Genomic DNA, 27,743 nt, shown 5'->3' on the forward strand with positions numbered 1-27,743 from the left:
ACGGCGATTAGAGAAATGCAGATCAAAACTACAATGAGATATCATCTCACCCCAACAAGGCTAGCATTAATCCAAAAAACACAAAATAATAAATGCTGTAGAGGTTGTGGAGAGACTGGAACACTTATACACTGTTGGTCGGTATGTAAAATGGTACAACCACTTTGGAAATCGATCTGGTGTTTCCTTAAAAAGCTAGAAAGAGAAGTGCTATACGATCCAGCTATCCCGCTCCTTGGAATATATCCTAGAGAAAAAAGAGCTGTCACATGGATAGATGTATGCACACCCATGTTCATCGTAGCACTGTTCACAATAACAAAAAGATGGAAACAACCTAGGTGCCCATCAACAGATGAACGGATAAACAAATTATGGTATATCCACACAATGGAATACTACGCAAGATAAAGAACAACGATGAAGCCGTGAAACATAACATGGAGGAAACTGGAGGTCATTATGCTGAGTGAAATTAGTCAGTCACAGAAGGACAAATTTTGTATAAGACCACTATTATAAAAACCCAAGAAAAGGTTTAAACATAGAAGAAAACATTCTTTGATGGTTAGGAGAGTGGGGAGGGAGGGGAAGAGGTATGTACCAACTAGACAGTAGGTAAGAATTATCTTAGGTGAAGGGAAGGACACCACTCACTACAGGGGAAGTCAACACAACTGGACTAAACCGAAGCTAAGAAGTTTCCTGAATACAGTCAAACACTTTGAGGGACAGAGTAGCAGGGGCAGGGGTCTGGGGACCATGCTTTCAGGGGACAGCTAGGTCAACTGGCATAACAAAGCTTATTAAGAAAATGTTCTGAATCCTACTTTGGTGAGTGGTGGCATCTGGGGTCTTAAAAGCTTGCAAGTGGCCATCTAAGATGCATCAATTGGTCCCAACCACCTGGAGTACAGGAGAATGAAGAACACCAAAGACACAAGGAAAGTAGTAGCCCAAGAGACAGAAAGGGCCACATTAACCAGAGACTTCATCAGCCTGAGACCAGAAGAACTAGATGGTGCCCGGCTACCGCCAATGACCGCCCTGACAGGGAACACAACAGAGACTCTTGGATGGAGCAGGAGAAAGGTGGGGTGCAGAACTCAAATTCTAGTAAGAAGACCAGACTCAATGGTCTGAGACTGGAGGAACCCCAGAAAGCATGGCCCCTGGATTCTCTATCAGCCCGGAACTAAAACAATTTCCGAGGCCGACTCTTCAGACAGGGATTGGACTGCACTGTGGGACATAAAATGATACTCATGAGGAGTGTGCCTCTTAGCTCAAGGAGATACAAGAGACTAAACGGGCAGCTTCTGTCCGGAGGTGAGATGGGAAGGCAGAGAGGGTTAGGAGCTGGTTGAATGGACATGGGGAATCAGGGGTGGAAAGGAGGAGTGTGCTGTCACTGTATGGGCAGAGCAATTAGAGTCACATAACTATATATGTATAAATTTTTATATGGGAGAAAATAAAACATTCTAAAAAAAAGAAGCTTTGTCTGAATTTGCACAAAGAGGAGTAAACCTCCGTAAGGCCTGATCCTTCAGCAGTAATACTAGCACGATAGGCATGATTTTGCTCTGGTGTTTCTTAGGTGGGATAGTAGTTGAGGCTACTCAAAACAAAAGTTTCTCCCCCTCCTCCAATCCAACCTCTAAGCCAGCTATCAGAATTCTCTTCCTAAAGTACAGCTTCTCATCTAACTGCCCCACTCAAAAAGATTCCAGTAGCTTGAGACAAGAAACAAACTCCACAGCATACCATTCAGTTCCTCCATCACCGAGCTCAATTCTCATCTTTATCTCATCACTTGTTTTACAAACCCAAAGACTGGGTTAAATTGGACTGTTTACTGTTCTCCAAATATATCCATCTACATTCTTTCGTCTTCAGCCCTTTGTGTCCCATTTCCTTATCCAGAATATATATCCCACCTTAGCCTCTCCTAAAATAATCTCAGGAAAATCCATCCCACACATCACCTGAAGTCAGTATTTAAAAAACTCTTCTTGGAAGCAGAACATCCCCCTTCAACCTTTCAACTGCGAATATCTTCCTTCAGTGTTCCTATTGGCACTTTATTCGTTTATTTTATAACATTTATTTTCTCAATTTAAAAATACTCCCCCTTAACTGGAAACCCTGGTGGCACAGTAGTTAAGAGCTTGGCTGCTAACCAAAAGGTTGGCAGTTCAAATCCACCAGATGCTCCTTGGAAACCCTTTGGGGCAGTTCTACTCTGTCCTGTAGGGTCGCTATAAGTCGGAATCGACTTGACAGCAACGGGTTTGTTTTTTTGGGTTTTCCCCCATGACTTACTTCTTCTCTAGTTATTGTCCCACCTCTTCTTCACAGTCAAACATTTTACAAGAGTACTCGGCATTTGTTTTCCTACTTTCACTGTCAACCTACTGTAATCTAGTTTATGTCTCATCATTCCGCTTGAACTTGCCATATGCAGATGACACAACCTTGCTTGCTGGAAGTGAAGAGGACTTAAAGCACTTATTGATGAAGATCAAAGACTACAACCTTCCGTATGGACTACACCTTAACATAATGAAAACAAAAATTCTCACAACTGGACTAATAAGCAACATCATGATAAATGGAGAAAAGATTGAAGTTGTCAAGGATTTCATTTTACTTGGATCCACAATTAACACCCATGGAAGCAGCAGTCAAGAAATCAAATGCATTACATTCGGCAAATCTGCAAAAGATCTCTTTAGAGTGTTAAAAAGTAAAGATGTCATTTTAAGGACTAAGGTGTGCCTTACCCAAGCCACGGTGTTTTCAATTGCTCATATGCATGTGAAAGCTGGACAATGAGTAAGGAACATCAAAGAAGAATCGATGCCTTTGAATTATGGTATTGGCAAAGAATATTGAATATACCATGGACTGCCAGAAGAACAAACAAATCTGTCTTGGAAGTACAGCCAGAATGCTCATTAGAAGCAAGGATGGCGAGACTTCATCTCACATACTTAGACATGTTATCAGGAGGGACCAGGCCCTAGAGAAGGACATCATGCTTAGTAATGTGAAAAATAGGATGATCCTCTACAAGATGGACTGACACAGTAGCTGCAACAATGGGCTCAAACACAGCAACAATTGTGAGGATGACGCAGGACCTGGCATTGTTTTGTTCTGTTGTGCACAGGGTTGCTATGAGTCAGAATCACCTCAAACAGCAACTAACAACACAACAGCAATATTCCACTTGACACTGCTCTCAGCAAGGTTACCAATTGGACTCCGTATTGCTAAACCCAATGGACACTTTCAAACCTCATCTTTAGCTCTCTAAAACAATAGACACTGATGACTTCTCCCTTGGAAACTCTTCACCTTTGGCTTCCAAGGTTCCATTCTCATCTCAGCCCTTTCATAGCTCCTTTTCCTTAAATGCTATTGTTCCTCTAGATTCAATCCTCTTTTTTCTTTGTCTCCCTGGGTGATCCATGATTCCAACTATCTCTCAGATACTGATAATTCACAATCATTCTCTCCAACCTGACAACTTTTCTGAGTTTCACAGTCAAATATCGAAGTGCCTGAATCTCTCTACTTAGATGTCCCACAAGTACCTCAAGGTAAAGGAGCCCAAAACTGAATGCATTATCTCATTAACTCCTCTGTTAGCTTTAACGTCTCTCCCTGAAAACAAAAATCAGAACAAACTACAATTCTTCCTGGATTCTCCATTATAATAAATGATTACCATATACTCAGCTGTCCATAACAAAAAGTTGGGGGTCATCTTTGGGTACTCTTCCTCCCATAAATCCCACAGTTAATCACTCATCCTTGTGATGATTCTCTCTTAGTGGCTCTCAAAGCCATCTCATTCTCTCCATTCCACTGCCTTAGATCAAATACTCAACTACTGCTCACTTAGATTACTGCAACAGCGTAACAGACTGCCCCCAGTCTTGCTCCCTTTAATTCACTCTCCAAAATGCCACCAGATTCAGCTCTCTAAAATCCAATCTGATCCTTAGCTGACATACAACAGCCTTTCATGTGCTGATCCCTGCCTACAATCCAGCCTCATTCTCCCAACTCTCTTCACTAATAATCTATGCTTCAGCCATACTGAACTATACAATTCCCTGAAAATGGCTCTCTCTTATCTCCATTATTTCTGTACATGCTAATCCCCTATGCTTGTAATTCCCCTTTCAAAACTCTACTCAGACATCCTCTAAAAAGCTTTTACTGATCACTCTTTTACATGTTCTCATATTGCTATCTATTATAACCACTTGTTTGCATACCTGTATCTACCAATAGATGGAGCTTCTTATTGGCATGCCTTACTCTTCTTTGTACTTCTGGTCAAACACAGTGTCTAGTACTTGAAGATATTCAATATGCTTGTTAAATAAGTTAATGTTTTCTGTAACAGTTTTGTGTGTCTGTCTTCTCAACAAGTTTACAAGGGGAAAGTCCAAGTTTTTCATCTTTATAATCTCTGCAGTGCTAGGCAAATACTAGGCAATTATTAAATGTTTGCTGAATTAACAGCAGTATTCTCTATATCATAACACAAAATCTTATCCATGCTTCATACTTCTACTGTACGCAACAGTCAGTTCAAACAAAGATCCTTTCAATTTTTTATATTAACTGTTGGGAGTAAGAGATAATTTGCTTCTATTTCATATGAGCATGTGAACACTCAGATTTGAAATTTCCAAAAATAAGCTGCCACTTTCCCTAGACACTCTTAACCTGGTGATCTCTTTCCAACTCTGCACCACTAGAATATCAATCATCTGTATCACCTGTTTAATAGTCTCATGCTTGCCTAATAACAGTCATCTAGCTTTTCACGTGCTCTTTCTTTTTTTCTTTGATGAACTATCCTGGAAAATGAGAAGATCTTGGACAAAAAAGCCAGTTTGTCTCCAGTGATCTCGGTGTCTCTTGCATGCCTTCTTTCCTCCTCACCCTTGTGAAAAAGCGACCAATACAGAGTAGTATGGTACACTGGTTACAAAACAGTGAATGCATTCAACGCTGGATCTGGGACAGCAGGTCATTAGAGAATAGAGAATTCTAGAGAAGGCTAGTTAACTTGGCTGGAAAGAGAACACAGCCCCAGAGCAGAAGAAACTGATAGAAAAAAAAATACATATATGGATAAGAAGAAAGAAAAAAACAGAAACATCTGAATTTTCAGGTCTGTGTCATACAGAGACTGAACTGTGGTAAGTGGAATCGTAAAGGAATTTACCAGGCACTGGGCACTATCAACTCTACTTACTAAGCTATAGATGGAATAGCTTAAAAATAGAAGATGGCTGGATGTAGAAAGAGAACTAGACTGGAGAAGATATGAAAACACAAAGTTCTCATTTACAAAAGTACAAAATTCATGAGAAGGGTTTTATTGTGCCATTTCAAAGTCGAAAGAACAAGACCTTTGCTAAACAGCATTCTGGCAATCAGTATGTTGACAATTTAGTCACATGGACAGAGCATCACACTTTACCCCAATATGTCACTGGCCCTTCCAGTTGTACAAGGATTGTTCATTCTTACTGGAGAAGCACGGATTCCAGGGAAACCCAAAATTAGATAAAGAATGCATTTACTCTTATTTGATAATATTAACAAATCTGTTGTTTTTTTTTAAGGTGTGGTAACAGTATCATGGTTCTGTTAAAAAAAGTTAACCATCTTTTAGAGATCCATACTGAGATATTTACACATAAAATGATACAATGTCTGGGATTGGCTTCAAAATAATATGAGGGGGTAGAGTGAGGCTACAGACAAAACAAAATAGGCCTACAAATGGGTACATGAGAGTTCATTGTACATGCATTTAAAATTCTGTTAACCATAGGTCTTACTATAATACATCACTTTCTTTAATTTTATTTCCTAATGAACAAAGCTCAACAATGGTTAAATTGGATAATTCTAATACTTACATTCATTATTAAAAGGTATAAATCCAGAATTACAATAAAGTCACCTCCCTCATATTTAAATGGATTTATCACAGTTCTAAAAACACAAAAAAATACATGTACATTTTTATCTTCATGCTGCTTACGTTCAAACTTATTGAGACAGTATACTAAAGATTTGTAATAGAATTGACCAGATTTATCTCTATAACTTTAAGGCTTAAGTCACACATGCTAACAAGACACAGGGCCTTCTATATATTTACATTCAACCCTAGTATTGTAGTAAAATACTAAATATGCACAGGCAGGCTCTCAGGAACGAAAAATTATCATTGAAAATTTTACCAATTATGTAAACTCTACTCTGAGCCTAGACTATGGACCTATGCAAAGCCTGGAACAAACTGGACTATACCCAGACAGACTTGGAGGTGTGGCAGACATGGTTAGTTGCCTATCTAATACCCGTTTTCCCCTTCTTCCTTACAAAGAGAAGCCTAAATTTGTCCAGCTAAAAAACACTTGTCCCAGCTTCCCCTGTGGCCATGTGACACAGCACTGGCCAATGAGATATAAGGTGACATACTGTTCGCTGATATATACCTTTTGACACATTTTACTTTGCTCCTCCCCTTTCTCCTGCCTGGAACACTGAAACAAAGTAACCTTCCTGTGACACAAGAAAACAAGCATGAGAGTGAAAGATGCCTGTTAAGGATGAAGAAACATAAAGCTAGGAGTCTGAAGGCATTGCGGAGCTGCTTTACCAGCCCTGAGCGACTTACCTCTAGACTTCTTGTTTTATAAGAAAAATAAACTCCATACTCATTCAACTTACTATATATACGGTTTTCTGTTACTCAGTAGAAAAACAATCCTAAGCACCTAAGAAGATGCTGTAAATAGGTATCATTTGGCTCATGTGAAAAACCAAAAAACAAACCCGTTGCTGTTCTAGTCAATTCCGACTCATGGTGACTTCATGTGTTACAGAGTAGAACTGCCCCATAGGGTTTTCTTGGCCGTAATCTTTACAGATCGCCAGGCCTTTCTTCCACAGCACTGCTGGGTGAATTCAAACTGCTTTAGGTTAGTAGTCAAGCACAAACCCTTTGCGCCACCCCCCTCAAAAAAAAACACAAAACCCACTGCCGTCGAGTTGATTCCAACTCATAGTGACCCTATAGGATAGAGAAGAACTGCTCCACAGGGTTTCCAAGGAGCGGCTGGTAGATTCAAACTGCTGACCTTCTGGTTAGCAGCCAAATGCTTAACCACTGCGCCACCAGGGCTCCTTGCACCACCTAGGGACATGCTAAAAACAGGTTCTAGAAAATTACCTCAATGTGCGCCAAAAGCAGAATAATAAGTAAACTGTGGTACAGTCACACGTTGGAATGCAATACGGCAATTAAATTTAACACTATACACCCCCCAGCTGCTCCAAGGGAGAAAGACGTGGCAGTCTGCTTCCCTAAAGATTTACGGCCTTGGAAACCCTACGGGGCAGTTCTACTCTGTCCTACAGAGTTGCTATGAGTCAGAATAGAACCGACTCGACAGCAGTGGGTTTGGTTTTGTTTTATACACATTGATACACAATAATATGGATGAATCTACATACAATGCTGAGAGAAAGAAGCCAGACACAGATAATACTGTATAATTCCATTCCTATGTTTTAATGCATAAAAACGGCCAAAACTGATCTATGCGTTAGAAGTCAGGATGGGGGGTTAGTTACTGGAAGGGAGCAAGAAGGATGCTTCTGGATAGCTGGTCATATGTTCTGTTTCTTAGTCTGGGTGCTGGCTGCATGGATCATTCAGTTTGTGAAAATTCAACCAACTATACACTTATTATATGTGTATTTTTTGTAGGTGTATTAATTTCCAGTAAAATCTTTTAAAAAAAAAAAAAAAAAAAACCAGCCCTAGCAATCGAAATAGGAATAGCAAGTCCAGAGAACAGAACTCAACCATTCCTTCCTTCAGGTCTTTTCTTTCACGTCCTCATTAGTTCAGTGAAAGGCAATCAAATGCAAAACTATAAAATGATAGTGATCAAAGTGATATGATCAAACTATAAAAGTATCATAAAGAAAACATGAGTTTAAATAGACATGCCATGTTGCATGAATATCCAAAATTTAAACTGTAAAACTAAAGTGCTCATATATAGAATCAATGTGAATTACATTACTTTTTTTTAAGAAAAGTGGAATATCAGAAAATTATTAGCCAAAAAAAATCACTATTTCAGGAAATTACAAAATGGAATGCTAAAGATGTCTTAGGGAAAATTATAACAATCCCAATTGCCCAGAAGCAACAAATTATTTAAACTTGGAGATAACATAAAGAAGTTACCCTTTCAGGTCTATTGCTGAAAGAAGTAAAGGTAATAAGATGGAAAAACTAATCATTAACTTTATATGGAAAAAGAGGCCCCGGATTTTAAACTAAAGCATTATTGAAGAAAAAGAACAAAGTAGGAGGCCTTGCACTACCTGACCTCAGAACCTACTATACAGCTATGATAGTCGAAACAGCCTGGTACTTGTAAGACAGACACACTGACCAATGGAAAAGAATCAACAACCCAGATATAAATCTATCTACCTATGGCCACCTGATCTTTGACAAAGGCCCAAAGTCCTTTCAATGGGGAAAAGACCATCTTTTTAACAAAAGGTGCCGGCAAAACGGGATGCCCATCCTTAAAAAAATGAAACAGGACTCATACCTCACACCATACACAAAAATTGACTCAAAATAGATCAAAGGCCTAACTATAAAGCAAAAAACTATAAAGATCATGGAATAAAAAATAGGGTCAACACTAGGGGCCCTAATATACAGCATAAACAGCATACAAACCATGATTAACAATACACAATCACCAGAAGATAAATCAGATAAATGGGATCTCCTAAAAATTAAACACTTAGGCTCTCATTGAAAGACTTCACCAAAAGAGTATAAGAGAACCTACAGACTGGGAAAAAAATTTTGGCTATGACATACGCAACAAAGGCCTAATCTCTAAACTCTACAGGAAAATCCAACACCTCTACAATTAAGACAAATAATCCAATTTAAAAAAGGGCAAACGATACGAATAGACACTTCACCAAAGACATTCAGGGGGCTAACAGACACATGAGGAAATGCTCGTGATCATCAGCCATTACGATTGCCCATTGCTGTCGAGTTGATTCTGACTCATAGCGACTCTATAGGACAGAGCAGAACTGCCCCACAGAGTTTCCAAGGAGCACCTGGTGGATTCGATCAGCCAATCTCTTAGTTAGCAGCCGAACTCTTAACCACCATGCCAGCAGGGTTTCCAAAACCAAACCCGTTGCCATCGAGTCGATTCCGACTCATATTGACCCTACAGAGAAATGCAAATCAAAACTACAAGATACCATCTCACCACGACATTACTGGCATGAATCAAAAAAACAGAAAACAACAAGTGCTAGAGTGGTTGCGGGGAGACTGGAACTCTTATGCACTGCTGGTGGGAATTCAAAATGGTACAACCATTTTGGAAAACAATATCATGCTTCCTCAATTCTATAGAACAGAGTAGAACCGGGTTTCCAAGGAGCAGCTGGTAGATTCGAACAGCCAAGCTCTAAACCACTACACCACTAGGGCTCCAGAAATACCATATGATCCAGCAATCCCACTCCTAGGAATATATCCCAGAGAAATAAGAGCCATCACATGAACAGACATATGCACACTCATGTTCACTGTAGCCATTATTCACAATAGCAAAAAGATGGAAACAACCTAAATGCCCATCAACAGATGAATAAACAAATGATAAAGAACAGTAACAAACCCCCGAAACATCTCACAGCATGGATGAATCTGGAGGGTGCTATGCTGAGTAAATAAGTCAATCACAAAAGGACATATACTGTATGAGACCACTATTATAAAAACTCATGAAAATGTTTCCACACAGAAAGAAACAGTCTTTGATGGTTATGAGGGAAGGGAGGGGTGGGGAGGGAAAATTACTAATAAGGTTGTAGTTAACTGGTAACTTTGGTGAAGGGTAAGACAGTACACAATACTGCGGAAGTCAGCACAACTTGACCAGGGCAAAGTCATAGATGCTTCAGACACTTTCAAACACCCTGAGAGATGGAGCTACTGGGCTGAGGGCTGGGGACCAACTGTAGTGAGCAGCATGTGGGGTCTTAAAAGCCTAGGAGCGGCCATCTAAGATACATCTACTGGTCCCATCCCAGCTGGAGCAAAGAAGAATGAAGAAAACCAAAGGCACAAGGGAAAGATTAGTCCAAAGGACTAATGGACCACAACTACCACAACCTCCACCAGACTGAGCCCAGAACAACTAGGTGGTGCCTGGCTACCACCACCGACTGCTCTGGAAGGGATCACAATAGAGGGTTTTGGACAGAGTGGGAGAAAAACGTAGAACAAAACTCAAATTTACAAAAAAAAAAAGACTAGGCTTGCTCGTCTGACAGAAACTGGGGAAACCCTAAGGGTATGACTCCCAGATATCCTTTTAACTCAGTACTGAAGTCACTCCTGAGGTTCACCCTTCAGCCAAAGATGAGACACGTCTGTAGGGCCAATAACACCACACTTCAAGTAGGGAAAAAAAAACAGAAAGAAGGAAAAAATAAAATAAAAGATTAAAAAGGTATGCAAAAAACATAAAAGGAAAACTATTTCATGGCAACGAACCCTTCCTCGATAACAAAATAATGTCATAGGGACTGAAAAAGGAGGAGGAATACACCTGCTGCCTCATATTTTTAAGCCAAACTTCCAATTCAAGGACCTAGGATGGTGCCTGAAACATATCAACAGTCAGTAAATATTTGTTGAGTGAATGAATCTGACCACTTATTCATTCAAAAAACTTTAAGTATGACAGTCACTATCCTGGGCACTACAGAAAAAAAGGCTGAATAAAGTCTGATTCTTAAGTCTCAAAAAGCAGTCTAATGGAGAAAAATATGTATGTAAATAATTGTAACACTATATATAAAAGCTGTAATAGACATATCCCAAGTACTATGGGAGCTAAGGGAGCCCTGGTGGTATAGTGGTTAAGTACTACAGCTGCTAACCAAAACGTCGGCAGTTCAAATCCACCAGCTGCTCCTTGGAAACCCTGCGGGGCAGTTCTACCCTGTCCTATAGGGTCACTACGAGTCAGAATCGACTTGACGGCAACAGGTATGGGAGCTAAAGCGTGTCATGGCATATTTGACAACTGCATTAGTTTTGAACTTTGAGCTACTCAACTAAACTTCGTGAGTGCTCTAACCATGACAATCATACTCAGTTTTCAAAATATTATTAAATGTCATTTAGGCAGAACTTTCTTTGAAATGTTTTATTATAATCTACGTGCAACATCCACTAGCAACACTTCACATGACTATCAGAGAGAAGACAATATATCATTTCTCTTCTAGGGCATGGAATGCTTCACATATGTATCACTACATGCTCAATTCATAGCTACACTTTAACATACTTATTCTGTAAGTGGTATACATACTGTAATTATGAATTTTAATAGACAACCAGTTCATCATGTTCTCCTGCTACCTCGAGCTAATAGTTACTAAGATGAGTAAAGACAACTGCAGGGAATAATGCTATCCTGACAGAAGAAATAAAGATAATTGCAAATTCTTTGTTACTTCTCCTATGAGAAATGGAATTTAAATTCCTTTTCCTTTACTCTGGGGTGGCATTAGTGATTTGCTTGGCCAACAGAACGCAGAAGTGACTTCCAAAGACTAGGTCATAAGAAGTCTTGCAGTTTCCACCTAGATTCGACTGGATCTCTCTCTCCCTCCCCCTCCCCCTCCCCTTCTCTCTGCCATAAGCTGCCATAAATCTGAATACCCTGGGGTCTCCACGCTGAAGAGAACATCGGGTAAGGCCACTTGGAAAGACCTCGAGACCACAGGAAGAGCCCCGCCCCACCCCCAGCTGTTCTAGCCCCCAGCCATTTTGAGTTTTTCCAGCTGATGCCCCAGACACCAAGAAGCAGAGAATTCTATCCACAAAGCCCTGGAAAATTTGCAGATTTATGAGCAAAACAGAAAACTATCACTGTTTTAAGCCACTAAATTTAGAGGTAGTTTATTAGGCAGCAACAGATAATGAAAACAATTACAAGTGTTTTTAAATCCTTAACTACAGATAAAAGGAAATTAAATCAATCAATTTATGTGGGGGCGGGGAGCTGTGTTATTACAGATTCAGTCAGCACATGAAGCAAATCAGTCATCCAGTTGTTACGATTAACAGACCGGAACTGAAGAGCTGAGGTCCAAGCTGCTTTTGCTTTGATGGTTTTGGTACAGAAAAGAACACCATAAACCTGAATACAAGGAAGGACAGAGGGAAAATATTCGTACAAATTTTCCTTGCCCCCTTTCGGTATTAAGCTTCTAGTTCTTTATGAGTGCTCTGCTTTGCTGCAAAGTGAGATTAGGCTACAGAACATCCAATCAGATTTCTGTCATTGGCTTTAAAGGGTGGTCCTTAACCCTTTTTGAGGGATCATGTACCCTTGATGAAAACTATGGGTCCTTTATCCCTAAAAAATACACATGCACAAATACTACAAAACACTCCATACAATTTCAGTGGATTCTCAGCCATTAAGTCCCTAGGGTCCACAAACCTCAGGTTTAAAACCTGTTTTAGAGGACTATTTAATAATGGTCCACAAATCCATGATAATGCTAAGATTGTTAAAATTGTAAGAATGTTTCATTCAAATTCCAAAAATAATTATTTTGCATTAATCAATGGAGAACACGGCAATTAAGTCTTGTATGAATTTAATGTCCACTATTTTACTCTGAAACTATTAATTCAATTTCAGTCTAAGCAGCAGACAAAAACCTTCCGAGAGGTCCTCAGAAAATACATCTTTCTAAAAGAATTTGGCTTAAATTGGGGTTGTCTTTTGGGAACAGTAGTTCAACCTCATGCTGCTAATACTGCACAGTAATAACTTCTGACTCTTGCTCTTGATTATAAGCCCCTTAACAGTAAGGTTTCGGCTTCATACCTGTTTAAGTCCTTAGCACTCAACATTGCACTTGTACTGGGTCTAATTATTAATTATAATACTAGTCAATCAGCCTAGAGTAACGCTTCTCAAACTTTTTGATCTCAGGACTCTTTTACACTCTTAAAAATTATTTAAAGCCCCATAAAGTTTTTGTCGGCTTTACAGTATGAGAATTACAGTATTAGAAACTGAGAAAATTTTAAATATTAATTCATTTTAAAATAATAAACCCATTAGTGTTAACAAGTAACATTTTTATTTAAACATGCTTTTCATAGGGGTTCGAACTGGAATGAACCGGTTCGAACCCCTGCTGAGAATTTCCTTTCTAATAACTTTCCGGAGCCCTGGTGGTGTAGTGGCTAAGAACTGCTAACCAAAAGGTTGGCAGTCTAAATCCACCAGCCGCTCCTTAGAAACCCTATGGGGCAGTTCTACTCTGTCCTACAGGGTCACTATGAGTCAGAATCGACTCCACAGCAACAGGTTTGGTTTTTTGTTGTTGTTAAGTTTCCAGGAGATGCTAATGCTGCTGGCTAGGAAGGAATTCTGAGAACCACTAGTCGTAGAACACTGATTCTCAAAAGTTATTACACATAAGAATCACCTGGGAATCTTATTAAAATGTAAATTCTGACTCAGTATATCTGGGTAGAGATGCAAATTCTTAGCAAGGGTTTTGAACTGGAATGAATCGGTTTGAAGCCCTGGGGGTGGTTTTGTTTTTTTATTTTTATTGTGCTTTAGGTGAAAGCTTACAGCTCAAGCTAATCTCTCATTCAAAAATTTATACACATTGTTTTGTGACATTGGTTGCAATCCCCACAGTGTGACAGCACACTCTTCCTTTCTACCCTGGGGTTCCCTGTGTCCATTCGTTCAGTTCCTGTCCTTTCCTGTCTTCTCATCTTGCTTTTGGACAGGAATTGCCCATTTGGTCTCGTATATTCGATTGAACTAAGAAGCACATTCCTCATGTGTTATTCTTTGTTTTATAGGCCTGTCTAACCTTCGTCTGAAAAGTGGACTCGAAGCCCTGGTTTTCCAAAACAAAATTAGTGAGAAGAGTGTCACTGTTTTACATTTTTGTAAATTTCTTTACTGTCTGGTTTAATAGAAAGCAGCTAGATTATCACATCTGCTTCTACATTTCAATCTGTTATATTACAGGTCATGTAGCCTCTAGAAACTCCACTGAACACTCATGAAAGAATGAGAGTGAAAAGGGCAAAAAAAGTCCCATTACTCTTATGAAAATAGTTTTGGCTTCCCAGATTCCCTGAAAAGAATCTCAAGAACCTCTGGCCTAGAGCCACTTGTTAGTATCCTAGGCACTTTGTTTCTTCCTTCACGTCTTTCTTAAATGACTTAACTTGAAACTAGGGCAAAAAAATTCTACAATTTATTTTATAATTCTTTCTGTATGTTACTCTTTCATCAGATTATAGCAAATTTCAACATGGTTTCCTAGTCACTTCTGGGCATCAGAGTAAAAGGCTGATGAAACTAAGCATTTACACCTGTTCTTTCCTCTCTGGCAACCAAGTAAACAACTGTCTTGGGAAATACTTATAATGTCATTCCCATACCAACTTGGGAATTAATCCAGATTATTAGTAAGGAGACGCATTCAACACTAATCTAGATTATGGCTAATTTTTTTAAAAGATAAATGCAAATTTTATGCAATAGTACAAATCCACAAAAGCCTAACTTGCTCTCACCAAGTGATACAAAACTTGGTTAAAAGCCAAGGGAACAAGTGTGTTAAACTGAAAAGTTCAAGTACACTGTAGAGCTGAATGAAAAACATTTTTTATAACTGTCACTGAACAAATAAACGGTCCAAAAATACTTCAAAAAGTCAAAGTCCTCTGAGCAACTAAAACGAAGACTAGACAAAAACCTTGTGAATTAAAAACTAGCCATAACTATGGTTAACTAGATGAATGAATGGGAGGAAAAAACCTAGCAGGGAAAATCGATCACTCCTGATTGAGTTCAAACTCCAAGAAAATTCCTGACACTAACACTGGGTCGCTGTGAGTTGGAACCGACTCGACAGCACCTAACAACAACACTTAGATGGAGCACGTCGTCATGCTAGGCAGCTGTCTACAACTGCTCTACATACAGTTTTCCTATCCTTTTCCTCAGAGGTATCAGTCATCTCCAGGTTAATACCCAGATGAAAGAGGGGTTTTTGTTGCTCTAGAAGTTTTGTTCTATTTTGTTTCTTGGTTATTTTCAGTGCTCTGCTACAACTGGAGAGTTGCTGAACCAATACCAAATAAGAAATGGGAAAGTACAAGAAAAGAGGCGACAGCTCTGCACCCCCACACGGAAAAAGATTCAAAGAGCCGCGGCGGCCCGGCTCTAGCTGTAATGATCCAAACAGAAAGCAGCTCTTTCTAGGTTCCCAACAGCACCAAACAACATCTTCCAACCCAACTCCCACCCTCGTACCCACTCCGAGACCATCCAAAGACGGGGATCCAAAATGTGGAGCCTACCCACTTTTCAGGGCCACCGAGCCTCCCAGTCAGGGATTCTCTCCCGTTACATAACTAAGGCCTAAGGCCCTGCTTCTGCAATCTGTCCTCAGGCGTGAGGCGGCTGGGTTCCCCAGAGACCCTCTCTGGGAGGTGGAAACTGAGCTCTGCACCTGGCCGACCCCAAGGAAGAGGAGGGACGACATGAGAGAGGCGGCGACCAGAGGCGCCGAGACATCGGGGGCGATGGGCGAGCCCAGAGAGGGGCGGGGCGGCTCCTGGAGGCCCGCGACAGGCCCCGACGGCTGCGGCCCTCGTCAGCTCCCCTCCCTTGCAGGCCGGGTCCCGGCCGGCCGCCCCCTCCCCCATTCCGCGTTCCCCTCCCCCGCGCCTCCACCCACCACTGCTGTCGGACGGCTCCCAGCCCGGTACCTGGTCAGACATGGTGACGGTGGCTTCACCCCGGGGGTCTCCGCACAGCAGCGACCTCGGGTAGGCAAAATCTCGCTCCGGGGTTTACAAATCCGTCTCTCTTCCCCACAGCACAACACCGCGGCTGGGGGGACTTCCGCTACGCCTCCCGTCACTTCCGCTACGCGCAGGGAGGAGAGACAGGGAAGAAGGAATGGCGTGGCGGGAAAACGCGTGGGGAGCGGCTCGGAGGGTGTAGGGCCCAGGAGCGGATTTACTGGTGGTCGCGCAAGTGTTTTAACTAAAGTCTCGCCAGCTCCTCCGAGGACCAGACCCTGCGCCTCAGTCCTGAGCCCATCCCTAGGGGAAAAGTTCCTGGGCCCAGTATTTGGGACGATACCGACAATCCGGACTTCTTCCTCTCCTACATCTTGCGCGTTTCTGGCTGAGCCAAAAGCTGATACTTTTTTTTGTCTCCTCCGGTCTTGTTCGTCACGAATATTTCCTAAGTGTGTTGCATGAAATACTGGTACTTCTTACCCTAGAGCTAATAGTTTTAGCTCTAGCCAAGCACACGACCTTGATTTAAAAAAAAAAAAAAAAACAACGATCCAATTGGACAAAACCTTGATCCTAGTATTGAACAAGACGCTGTTGAAAGTTCTCAGTTCTAGGGAGAGGAGGCTAATTCTGACCCTTGAATACCTAGCTTTGAGTTAAAGAATTATCCTTTTACAATTTCTTCTTTAAAGTACAATGACACAACCAACATAAGGATAGACAAATAAAATTGGGAGTTCAGAAATAAATCAACAAACCATCATATTTGCAATCTATTTTTTACAAAAATGCCCAGATAACTCAATAGTGAAAGACTATTCTTTCCACAAATAGTGCTGGGACAACTGGATATCTACATGCCAAAGAATAAAGTTTTCTCTGCCTCACACCATATAAAAAATTTACTCAAAATAGATCAAAGCCTAAATGTAAGAGCCGAAACTATAAAACTCTTAGCAGAAAAAACATAGGTGTAAATATTCTTTATTAGATTAGGCAATAGTTTCTTAGATGTGACATCGAAAGCAAAGGCAATCAAAGAAAAATAGGTAAATTGGATTTTATCAAAGTAAAGATTTTTGTGCGTCAAAGGATACTATGAAGGAAAGTGAAAAGACAATCCAAAGAATGGGAGAAAGTATTTGCAAATCACATATCTGATAAGGGCATAATATCCAGAATGTGTAAATAAATATTACAACTCAGCAATAAAAAGATACCTCAATTTAAAAATGCACAAAGGATTTGAATAGACATTTCTCCAAAGAAGGTATAAAAATGGCCAAAAAGCACATGAAAAGATACTCAACTTCTTTAGCCATCAGGGAGTCAGGATTTGAACCCAGGAGGTCTTGGCTCTTGTTCCATCAGTGATTTACAACAGGTAGACAGGACAGGAAAAATGCTCCCTAGAGGAGGCCAATTAAAATCACCTGTGAGGGAAAAATAAAAATAAAACTACCATTGCACTTCTAGATATGTACCCAAAAAACTTGAGAGCAGAGACTCAAACAGATATTTGTACACTAATGTTCTTTGCAGTACTTTGTTTACAATAGCCAAAAGGTGGAAACAACCTAAATGCCCATCAACGGATGAATGGATAGACAAAATGTGGTACATACATCCTATGGAATACTACTCAGCCAGTAAGAGAAATGAAGCCTTAATACATGCTACAATATGGATGTAGCTTGAAGACATTATGCTGAGTGAAATAAGTCGATCACAAAAGAACAAATATTGTATTACCTCACTTATATAAAAAAACAAGAACAGGCAAATGTATAGAAACCAAAATATATTAGTGGTTACGGGGGTGGGAGGGAGGGGCAATGGGAGGGTTATTGCTTATGGAGTCCTGAGTTTCAGTTTATGGTGATGGAAAAATCACATTGATTAAGGGTAGGGTTACACAGCCAATTAATGTAATTGCTGTCAATAAGTTGTAAAAAGTTGAATTTGCAAAAATTGTGTGATATATTTACAACAATAACAACAACCAAAAAAAGTAGCTGCTGAGGCTTCTTATGTATAACGAAACACCTCATAGAATTTGGTCCCTCAGTTTCGAGGTTTGGGGTCATGGTTTCATGGGACATCCCAGTTAATTGACCTAATAATGTGTTCAATGCTTCTGTTTTACCTCCTAGTTTGTTGCATAGTGCCTGGGGTCTTAAAAGCTTGCAGGCAGCCATCAAAGTTACAGTTGGTCTCTAATCATCTGGAGCAACAGAGGAAGAAGGAAGGTCAGGAATAGGAGGAGGAAATTGGAGTGTGTTACCAATTGCCTCCATGAAAAACTGCCTCCTTTGCCTTGAGTCCAGAAGAACTGGATGATGCCTAGCTACCATTACTGAACATTTTGATCAAAGAGTCCCTAGAAGAATCCTGATCAAAAGCAGGGAAATGAAGAACAGAATTACAAATTCTCATGGACTCTAGACTTTCTGGAGCCATTGAGGCTGGATGAACCTCTGAAACTATTGCCCTAAGATAATCTTTAAACCCTAAACCAAAAATGTCCCCTGAAGTCTTCTTAAAACCAAACAATAGTTTATCTTAACTAGTAATGAATGTCTGCCATGAGCATTGTACTCTTTTAAGATTTATCTATATGGGATCAAATTGAGAGTAACAACTAGAAAGATTAGATAGGAAACGTAGTGGGCAGTGAGTTTATGATAATGAGGGAGGAACAACTCGAAAAATGAGAGTAAGAATGGTTGCACAACTTGAAGAATGTAATCATTGCCATTGAATTGTCCATGTAGAAATTGTTGAATTGGTGTATGTTCTGCTGTGTATATTCTCAACAACAGCAGAAATGAAACAAAAAAATCACCTGTGAAGATTTTCAAATGACGCAAACCCCTGAGATTCAGATTAAATGTTCTTGAATCTTTATTCCTTTCCTCTTCACTCCTCACCTTGAAAATCACTGCTATAACAAACCAGTTATTGCTGGAGTATAGTACTACATTCCTTGGGTGTGTTATGGTAGTAAGCGGGTGGTTTGAATTTAAGATTTCAGAGGTGGAGACATTCTTGGTGATAATATGGATAGGGGTTCCATGGATGTGAGTTGCTAAAGTGTCCTGGGAAATGAAGAGACTGAGGGATAGGAGATGAAGCAATGGATGGGTTAATACATGAAATGTGAAATCACTCAAGATGACAGCAGGTCCTAGGATCATAGGGAAGCCAGTGAATCAGTGAATAAACTTGCCGGATGGTAGCAAAGAGGAAGGGAGAGAAATACAGCGTTCAGCCTCAAAAGAGGAATTTTTTAACTAAATGCAGGAATGATGATCCGGAAGTAGCATTGGAAAGACTGTGAAACAAGGTGAATTTGGACCCATCTTCTAAATTTTCTCTAACAAGATTCTTAGAGAAATTAAAATTAAACATTTCCTGAACATCTGTTATGCACCTTTGCCCTGGGCTATGCTTTGATATCACCAGCCCTTTATCTCTCTTCCTCCCACAAAAAAGTATCACAACAGGTTTTTCCCCACACTAGCATGGCATCATACGTGAAGCAGAATCCCATAGTTGTGTTAACTGATGAACAAATCAGACAAGAATAAATTCCTAAGTTCAGGAGTAGACAACATCTTTGCCATCTGAAGGGAGCCTTGTCTGTGGAAGCCATTAGTAGTCTGAGAACATTTTTAAGAAATGGAAAAGGCAGACTGAGAAAAAGCAAGAAGAGTGGAAAAGTAGTAGAGAGAGTTTACTATTTTAGGAAGAGGTGGCACTACCACTTATTTAATCAGATTTCATTCAACAGCAAAGTAACAGAAAGTGGAAACATTTCCCATTCCTTGGCAGATCATCCAATAGATCTGTAAGAACTTCAACTATCCCTACTTTTCTAATAATTCATCTGCAACCTAATTATAATATTAGTAGCTCTGAAGAAGAGGCCTTTTCAATAAAACTGCAAGTACAGTTAGCATTTTGTCTTCTGTGAATAGAACTGTGCATAAAATTGGGAACTGAAGCAGCCTGCAATCCCCACACTCACACTTTCTCTCTCGGGAAAGAAAAGAAACCAGAAAATAGAGAAGTTTAAAAAAAAAAAAAAAAAAAAAGCAGGATCTCATTTACGTGAAATAAGCAAATATATAGACAGCAAAGATTATTTATTAGTGGTTACCAGGGATGGGAGGGAGAGAAAAAGGGGGAAGTTTTTGCTTAGGAGGCGTTGAGTTTGTGTTAATGGTGATAGAATAATTTGGAGAAAACAATGATAATGGTTCCACAACATGAAGAATGTTACCAACGTCACTGAATTATACATGTAGAATTTGTTGAATTGGTGAATGTTTTGTTGCATATATTTTCACCACAATTAAAAAAGGGGGGGGTGTCAAAAGACAAAATGTGTAAATGGAATGTTTGCCTTCTAATTACAGTATTTTCTACTTGATTTTTAGAGCCAGAATATAACTTAGATATATGTTGGAGTGATTTTTGGACCTGATCTAGTTTCTGTTTCTGATTTCAATATTATATTATACTGTGTTTATTTCAGCAAGTCCATAAATAATCTATGTTAAAAAACTGACTAATCTGGGGTCTTAAAAGCCTGTGAGCAGCCATCTAAGATATTCCACTGGTCTCACCCCTTCGGGAGCAAGGGAGAATGAAGAGAATAGGATACAAGGAAAAGATTAGTCAAAAGGACTAATGACCACAGCCACCAAGGCTCCCACCAGACTGAGTCCAATAGGGCTAGACGGTGCCTGGCTACCACCACTGACTGCTTTGACCAGGATCACAACAGAGGGTTCTGGACAGAGCTGGAGAAGGATGTAGAACAAAATTCTAACATACAAAAAAAGACCAGATTTACTGGCCTGACAGACTGGAGAAACCCCAAGAGTATGGCCCCCGGACATCCTTTTAGCTAGGTGGTGAAGTCACTCCTGAGGTTCACGGTTCAGCCGGGGATTGGACAGCCGCATAAAACCAAATGAGGCACAGCAGTCCAGGGACAAGGACTAGAAGGCAGGAGGGGACAAGAAAGCTGGTGATAGGGAACCCAAGGTTGAGAAAGAACAGTGGTGACAGGTCGTGGAGTTGTTAACCATTGTCATAGGGCAAATATGTGTACTAACTGTTTAATGAGAAACTATTTTGTTCTGTAAACCTTCATCTAAAGTACAAAAAAAATTATGTGAAATCACATTGACAACAACTCAAAGTTTTGATGGGAAGCCTAGGGGACAGTGAGTTGAAGACGATGGTGATGGAATAATTCGGAAAAGGATAGTGAGAATAGCAGCACAACTGTAAGAACGTAATCAATGTCACTGAATTGTACATGTAGAAATTTTTGGAATGGTGTATCTTTGGCTATGTGTATTTTCACCTAAGAAAAAAAAAAAAGGTCCTCCAACGTTGAGAAGGGAGAGTGTTGACATGTCTTTGGGTTGTTAACCAATGTCATAAAACAGTATGTGTACTGTTTAATGAGAAACTATTTGTTCTGTAAACCTTCACCTAAAGTACAATAAAAAAAAAAAAAAGGCTTTCTGGAAAAAAAAAAAACTGACTAAGTCAGACTAAATTTTTCTGGAAACCAAAGGGAAAATGACCAATTCAAATTAAAAGATTAGATGAACTTTTCAAGGGGAAACATTAAATAGAAATATCAATAAACAGAATATTTATCTAAGTCACTTTATCTCCCACAACTTGTTCTACAAATTTGGAAACTAATGACAGTCATATATCCCTTCTTTTCCCTCTGAAATAAAGTTTAACCCTAATTGTGGATGAAATCAGTAGTCAAACCATAAATAAAAGAAGTTATCCAAGTATGGTAATTTGACTGTACATCCCTAATGGGATATATTCTAGGGACAAAAAGAACTCAAATTTTCAAGTGTTTAACCATTTTTAAAAATTTATTTCATTTTTTTGAAGAACACCGAAGACAGAAGGAAAGTAGTAGCCCAAGAAACAGAAAAGGCCACATAAACAGAGACTTCATCAGCCTGAAAACAGAACTAGATGATACCCAGCTACCACCAATGACCGCCCTGACAGGGAACACAACAGAGAGTCCTGGATGGAGCAGGAGAAGGGTGGGGTGCAGAACTCAAATTCTAGTACGAAGGCCAGACTTAATGGTCTGACTGAGACTGGAGGAACCCTGGAAAGCATGGCCCCTGGATTCTCTATCAGCCCAGAACTAAAACAATTTCCGAGGCCGACTCTTCAGACAGGGATTGGACTGGACTGTGGGACATAAAGTGATACTCGTGAGGAGTGTGCCTCTTAGCTCAAGTAGATACAAGAGACTAAATGGGCAGCTTCTGTCTGGAGGTGAGATGGGAAGGCAGAGAGGGTTAGGAGCTGGTTGAATGGGCATGGGGAATCAGGGGAGGAAAGGAGGAGTGTGCTGTCACAGTATGGGGAGAGCAATTAGGGTCACATAACAAGGTATGTATAAATTTTTGTATGGGAGACTAACTTGAAATGTTAACTTCATTTAAACTACAACAATAAACAAAAAAAATTTATTTCATTTTTTGTTGTTGTTGAGAATATACACAGCAGAACATACACCAATTCAACAATTTCTACATGGACAATTCAATGGCAATGATTACATTTTTCAAGTTGTGCGACCATTCTCATCCTCATTTTCCGAATTGTTCCTCCTCTATTAACATAAACTCACAGCCCCCCGAATTTCCTATCTAATCTTTTGAGTTGCTGTTGTCAAGTGGATCACAAATAGATAGATCTTAAAAGAGTACCATGCTCAAGGCAAACATTCTTTACTAATTAAGCTGAATTCTCTATATTATTAGTAATAATAATGTTGGTTCTGTTATCCTGAAACTCTTATATGTCAGCATTGTCTTAGTTACCTAGTGCTGCTATAACAGAAATGCCACAAGTGGATGACGTCAACAAACAGAAGTTTATTCTCTCACAGTCTAGTAGGCTAGAAGTCCAGATTCAGGGTGTCAGCTCCAGGGGAAGCCTTTCTCTCTCTGTAGGCTCTGGAGGAAGGTCCTTATCATCAATCTTCCCCTAGACTAGAGCTTCTCAGCACAGGGACCCCGAGACTAAAGTAAGTGCTCTTCTCATGGCACTACTTTCTTGGTGGTATGAGGTCCCCCTGTATCTCTCTGCTTGCTTCTCTTTTATCTCAAAAGAGATTGACTGAAGACACAATCTTATTTTGTAGATTGAGTCCGGCCTCATTAACATAACTACCTCTAATCCTGCCTCATTAACTTTATACAGGCAGATTTACAACATATAGGAAAATCACATCAGATGACAAAATGGTGGACAATTACACAATACTGGGAATCACGGCCTAGCCAAGTTGACAGATACCTTTTGGGGACACTATTCAACCTATAACAAGTATAAACCAGTATTAGTTGCCATAGAGTCAGTTCCAACTCAGTGTGATCTCATATATGTCAGAATAGAACTGTGCTCCACAGGGTTTTCAATGACTGATTTTTCAGAAGTAAATCACCAGGACTTTCTTCCAAGGCACCTGTAGATGGACCCGAACCTCCAACCTATTGGTGAGCAGCCAAGTGCCTTAACTGTTTGTACCACCTAGGGACTCCAGCAAGTATAAAGCATATAAATATTTTATTATCTTTTTAATGCCTGTAGAATCAATAGGATGTCCTCTTTTTTATTCCTAATATTGCTTATTTGTACATTCTCTATTTGCTCTTGAACAGTCTCACCAAGGGTTTATTAATTTTATTAGTAATTTCGAAGAACCAACTTTTGGCCCTCTTGATCCTCTGTATTGCTGGTTTACTTCTGGTACACCCTTAGTCTTAGGGTGCTACCCTTAGGTGTTCCACCCCAAATTTTGAGGGGTTTGCTAGGCCTTCTGTGCTTGACGGACCCAGTGCTCAACTTGTGTCCGCTTAGAGCACTTTTCAGCCTCTCAGCCACCTCTTCTGTAGTTAACAAATGCCACAAGGGGATGAGCACCAGATTTTGAGCTCATCCCTCTGGATTTCTCTGCTCTCCAAAATCTTGAACTTCTTGACTATCTTGTTAACTTTTGGAGGACTCATGCATATTTTTAAGAAATATTTTATCCAGCTTTTATAGTTATCCACAGCAATAAGCCTAGTCCCATTACTGAAAGTACAAGTTCATAGCTTTACTTTACAAGATTAATGTTCACTTTAGTTCTCTTTTAAGATTGTTTTTAAGACAATGTCACAACATCCTTTAAATTAGTATTTCTCAAATTGCTTTTCTTGGTGGTCTAGAGAAGGTGGGCAGTGATGTGGACAGTACCTGTGTTCAATAAAGTGCCAGCAATCAACAGATCAGAGAGACTGCAATACTAATCAATGCCAGAGCAAGGGACTACAGAGTTGTAGGCAGCAGTTCAATGATTGTGTGAGAGAAACAACCCCCATGCCCAACCACTGGGGAACAATGAGGGAGGCTGTGTGATCGTGGGTTACTTAACTCCTCTAAGCAGGCAAATGAAGGTAATGATAAGAGTACCTATTGCTTAGGGTTACTGTGAGGATTAAAGGATATAATAAGCACTGAAAACAAACAAACATACCAGTTACATCAATGAGAACATTAATTTATTAATTTAAAATGGGGTTAATTACAATCACTCCAATACTGACTGGTCTTGCTGTTCTGAGAACATACTAGACACACTCCTGCCTCAGTGTCTTTGAATATGCTGTTCTCTTTGCTTGAAATGTTCTTCCTCTGGATATCTTTATGTCTGGCTCCCATATATCCCTAAAATCATTTACTCAGATGTTACCTTCTCAGTGAGGCCTTTCCTGACCATCCTGGAACACCTTATCCATCTATTCTGCTTGCTTTGTTTTTCTCTGTAGCATCTAGTATTAGCTAATATAGTACTCATTTAATTCATGTATTTTCTGTTTTCTCTCTCTGTCATAGATTGAATTGTGTCCCTCCAAAAATGTGTGTCAACTTGGCCAGGCTATGATTCCCAGTATTGTCTGATTGTCCACCATTTTGTCATCTGATGTGATTATCCTACATGTTGTAAATCCTAACCCTATGATGTTAATGAGGCAGGAGTAGAGGCAGTTATGTTAATGAGGCCGGACTCTATCTACAGGATTATATTGTATTTTTAGTCAATCTCTTTTGAGATATAAAAGAGAAAATCCAGCAGAGAGGAGGGGGAACTTATACCACCAAGAAAGCAGTGCAGGGAGCAGAGCACATCCTTTGGACCCAGGGTCCCTGTGCTGAGAAGCTCCTAGACACGGGAAGATTGATGACAAGGACCTTCACCCAGAACCTACAGGGAGAGAAAGCCTTCCCTGGGAGCTGGCGCCCTGAATTTGGACTTCTAGCCTCCGAAACTGTGAGAGAATAGACTTCTGTTTTTTAAAGCCATCCACCTGTGGCATTTCTGATATAGCAGCAACTAAGACACTCACTATAGTATAAGTTCCATGAAGTATAAAGATGTTTCTATTTTTTGTTCACTACTGTGTCCTTAGCATCCGTAAGAAGTGCCTGGCACAGAATAGACACTCAAATATTTGTTGAATACATGAAAGGTGTTTACCATCCAGAGGATCCTGTTACAAGATACATGGAAGCCAATGCCTCTGAGCAAAAGGATATCTTTTGCTAATCCCAGTAGGTCTCAAAAAGTACCTGGGGCCTCTATTAGTGTTGCTGGGAACTCTGGGTTCTGCTCTGCTCAAATCCGTCCAGGGCCAAAAAGACAGAGACTGAGCTGGGGAGAACGAAATGCAACTTTATTGGTTGGCCAAGCAAGGAGACGGTCAGGACTAAGTGCCTTTTAAGACTGCTTGCAGACAGCTTGTTGAGGCTGGTTTATATAGGCAAGATCAGTTACAAAATACAAGATGGCATGCATGCTGGTACAGAGCATTGCAGAAAAAGTAATCATTTTCTAGGGCGTGGGTTCGATTCCCTGTGCAGGAGAAGCTAGCCATTTTTGTTTATTAGCATGTCAGCTCTCCCCGCAGGCGCCAAGAATTTGCCATGCATGAGACAGTTAATCAGCTAAAGGTTATCTGGAGTGCCAAGATGGAGGGCAGGACCTGTTTCAGCCAATTCCGGCTAGCCGGTGGCTATTTCTTTTCCAGGAAGTTCTGAGGAGGAAAACAACTTCAGGAAATGGGCTTAGTGAGGGACTGTCCTGAGGAGACAACGATTTTAAGAAAATGGCTCTAGTCCTGTCTTATCAGCACCTTGAAATAATTTAACTCCATCATTAACTCATTCCATTCATTCATTCATATTTATGGAGCCCTTACTATGTGCCACACACTAGAGTAGTGCTGGGGTTCCAGCAGTGAACTTTATATTCTAGTTTGGACAAGAGTAGGGTTTGAGGGGTGGGAAGAGGACAGGAGAGCCATGTTTCTTATCCCTGTTATTTCACGATGTTCAGCCACTACTAAAAATATAAGCCCTTTGGGTTGTTTATACCCTCCTACATTCTCCTCCTCATACTGCTTTGTGCATTCTCCCCTTGACCTAGTACTTTGTTTAATAAAGTATTGAGACTCTGACCTTTCCTTTGCAATAAGGAATTACCAATTACTGTATTTGGCCAAGATCCAAATCCAAAATAAGAGTCAGCTCTGAACCCCTGACTAATACATCTATTGAGCTGATTATGTAAGTGGCAAGGTGCAAGAACAACTTCAAGGAGACGCCGTAGTAAAGTTATTTGTCACTGAATAAGTGGTTTCATTTTCCGTTGAGTAAAGGATGCAAGGCGTTAAATGTAAGGAAAACAATTTTATTTCCTGGAGACATTTCATTGCTTAAATGTTTAATAATTACTTAAAGATTCTACTTTATGACTAGCACAGTGTAAGCCCCTGTATAGATACAAGTATGTGTAAGATACAGACTCCACTCTCTAGCATACGACACTTCCGTTAAGGAGACTAGACAGAACCATATTGTGAAGTTAAATAACACTTTAAAAAGACGTAGCACTTCCACCTCACCCAACCCACCCCCACTCTCCCAGTCAAACCATCTTGGTTTCTCCTACCTCTCTGAAGAGGCCATAATCAACAATGCTCTTGTCTTCACCCTTGATTATCCTGTCCCTTGATCCCGCCCCTTCCCTCTTTTCTGTTTTTCAACCCAGATTTTCTTTCCTCTTGCTCCCAGGTTGCAGAGTTACTGGAGAAAATTACAGCACCTGAGCAGGTTACAACTGAATGTTTACAATCTGCATATGGGGCCTGGGAAGTGAGGAAAGAAATTTTACTCCTATTGGAAGACAGAATTGCGATATTTAAGTCCAGTTACTAAATTACATTAAGACGAGGAGACAAGGTCTAAATTCATACCCTAGGGTCATTTTTGCAAAAGCAACAAAAATGGGGGGAGATCTACTTTATATTTTAAAGAAATCTATGCAGAAAATTAGTTAGCCAGAGAGAAGAGAATGGCCATGCGTGCTCGGAAATACAGTGAGAGTGATGAGTCCTTCACTTTAACGCAGGGAAAAACAGTAAAGCCTAGCTGCACTAGTTGGCATTTCCCAAATCCCAGATGCCCCAGGCAGATAGGGCCGACACAGCCTCGCACTCCTTTGTAGGTAAAATATATCACTTATGGAGGTAAAAAAAACAAAACAAAGCAAAAAACGCGAGGTTTTTCCCTTCAGGTTACCACTCGACCTAGCCGTAAAAAGACTCGGTTAGCCTCCTATGACATCTCG

The 27,743-nt window shown here is 40.2% G+C and overlaps 1 protein-coding gene across 1 annotated transcript in view; it reads right to left on the reverse strand.

Moving 5' to 3' along the window:
• The window catches only part of SUMO1 (small ubiquitin like modifier 1), a 41,125-nt gene extending 25,008 nt beyond the window's left edge, over positions 1–16,117 (reverse strand). Inside the window, exon 1 of the mRNA XM_004378233.3 lies at positions 15,962–16,117. Coding sequence (XP_004378290.1) covers positions 15,962–15,973 — 12 coding nt within the window. The 5' untranslated portion in view covers positions 15,974–16,117. The remainder of the gene's footprint in view (positions 1–15,961) is intronic.
• Positions 16,118–27,743: the final 11,626 nt, after the last annotated feature.

The sequence above is a fragment of the Trichechus manatus genome, unplaced genomic scaffold (genome assembly GCF_000243295.1).
Source record: "Trichechus manatus latirostris isolate Lorelei unplaced genomic scaffold, TriManLat1.0 scaffold00056, whole genome shotgun sequence".
NCBI lineage: Eukaryota > Metazoa > Chordata > Mammalia > Sirenia > Trichechidae > Trichechus > Trichechus manatus.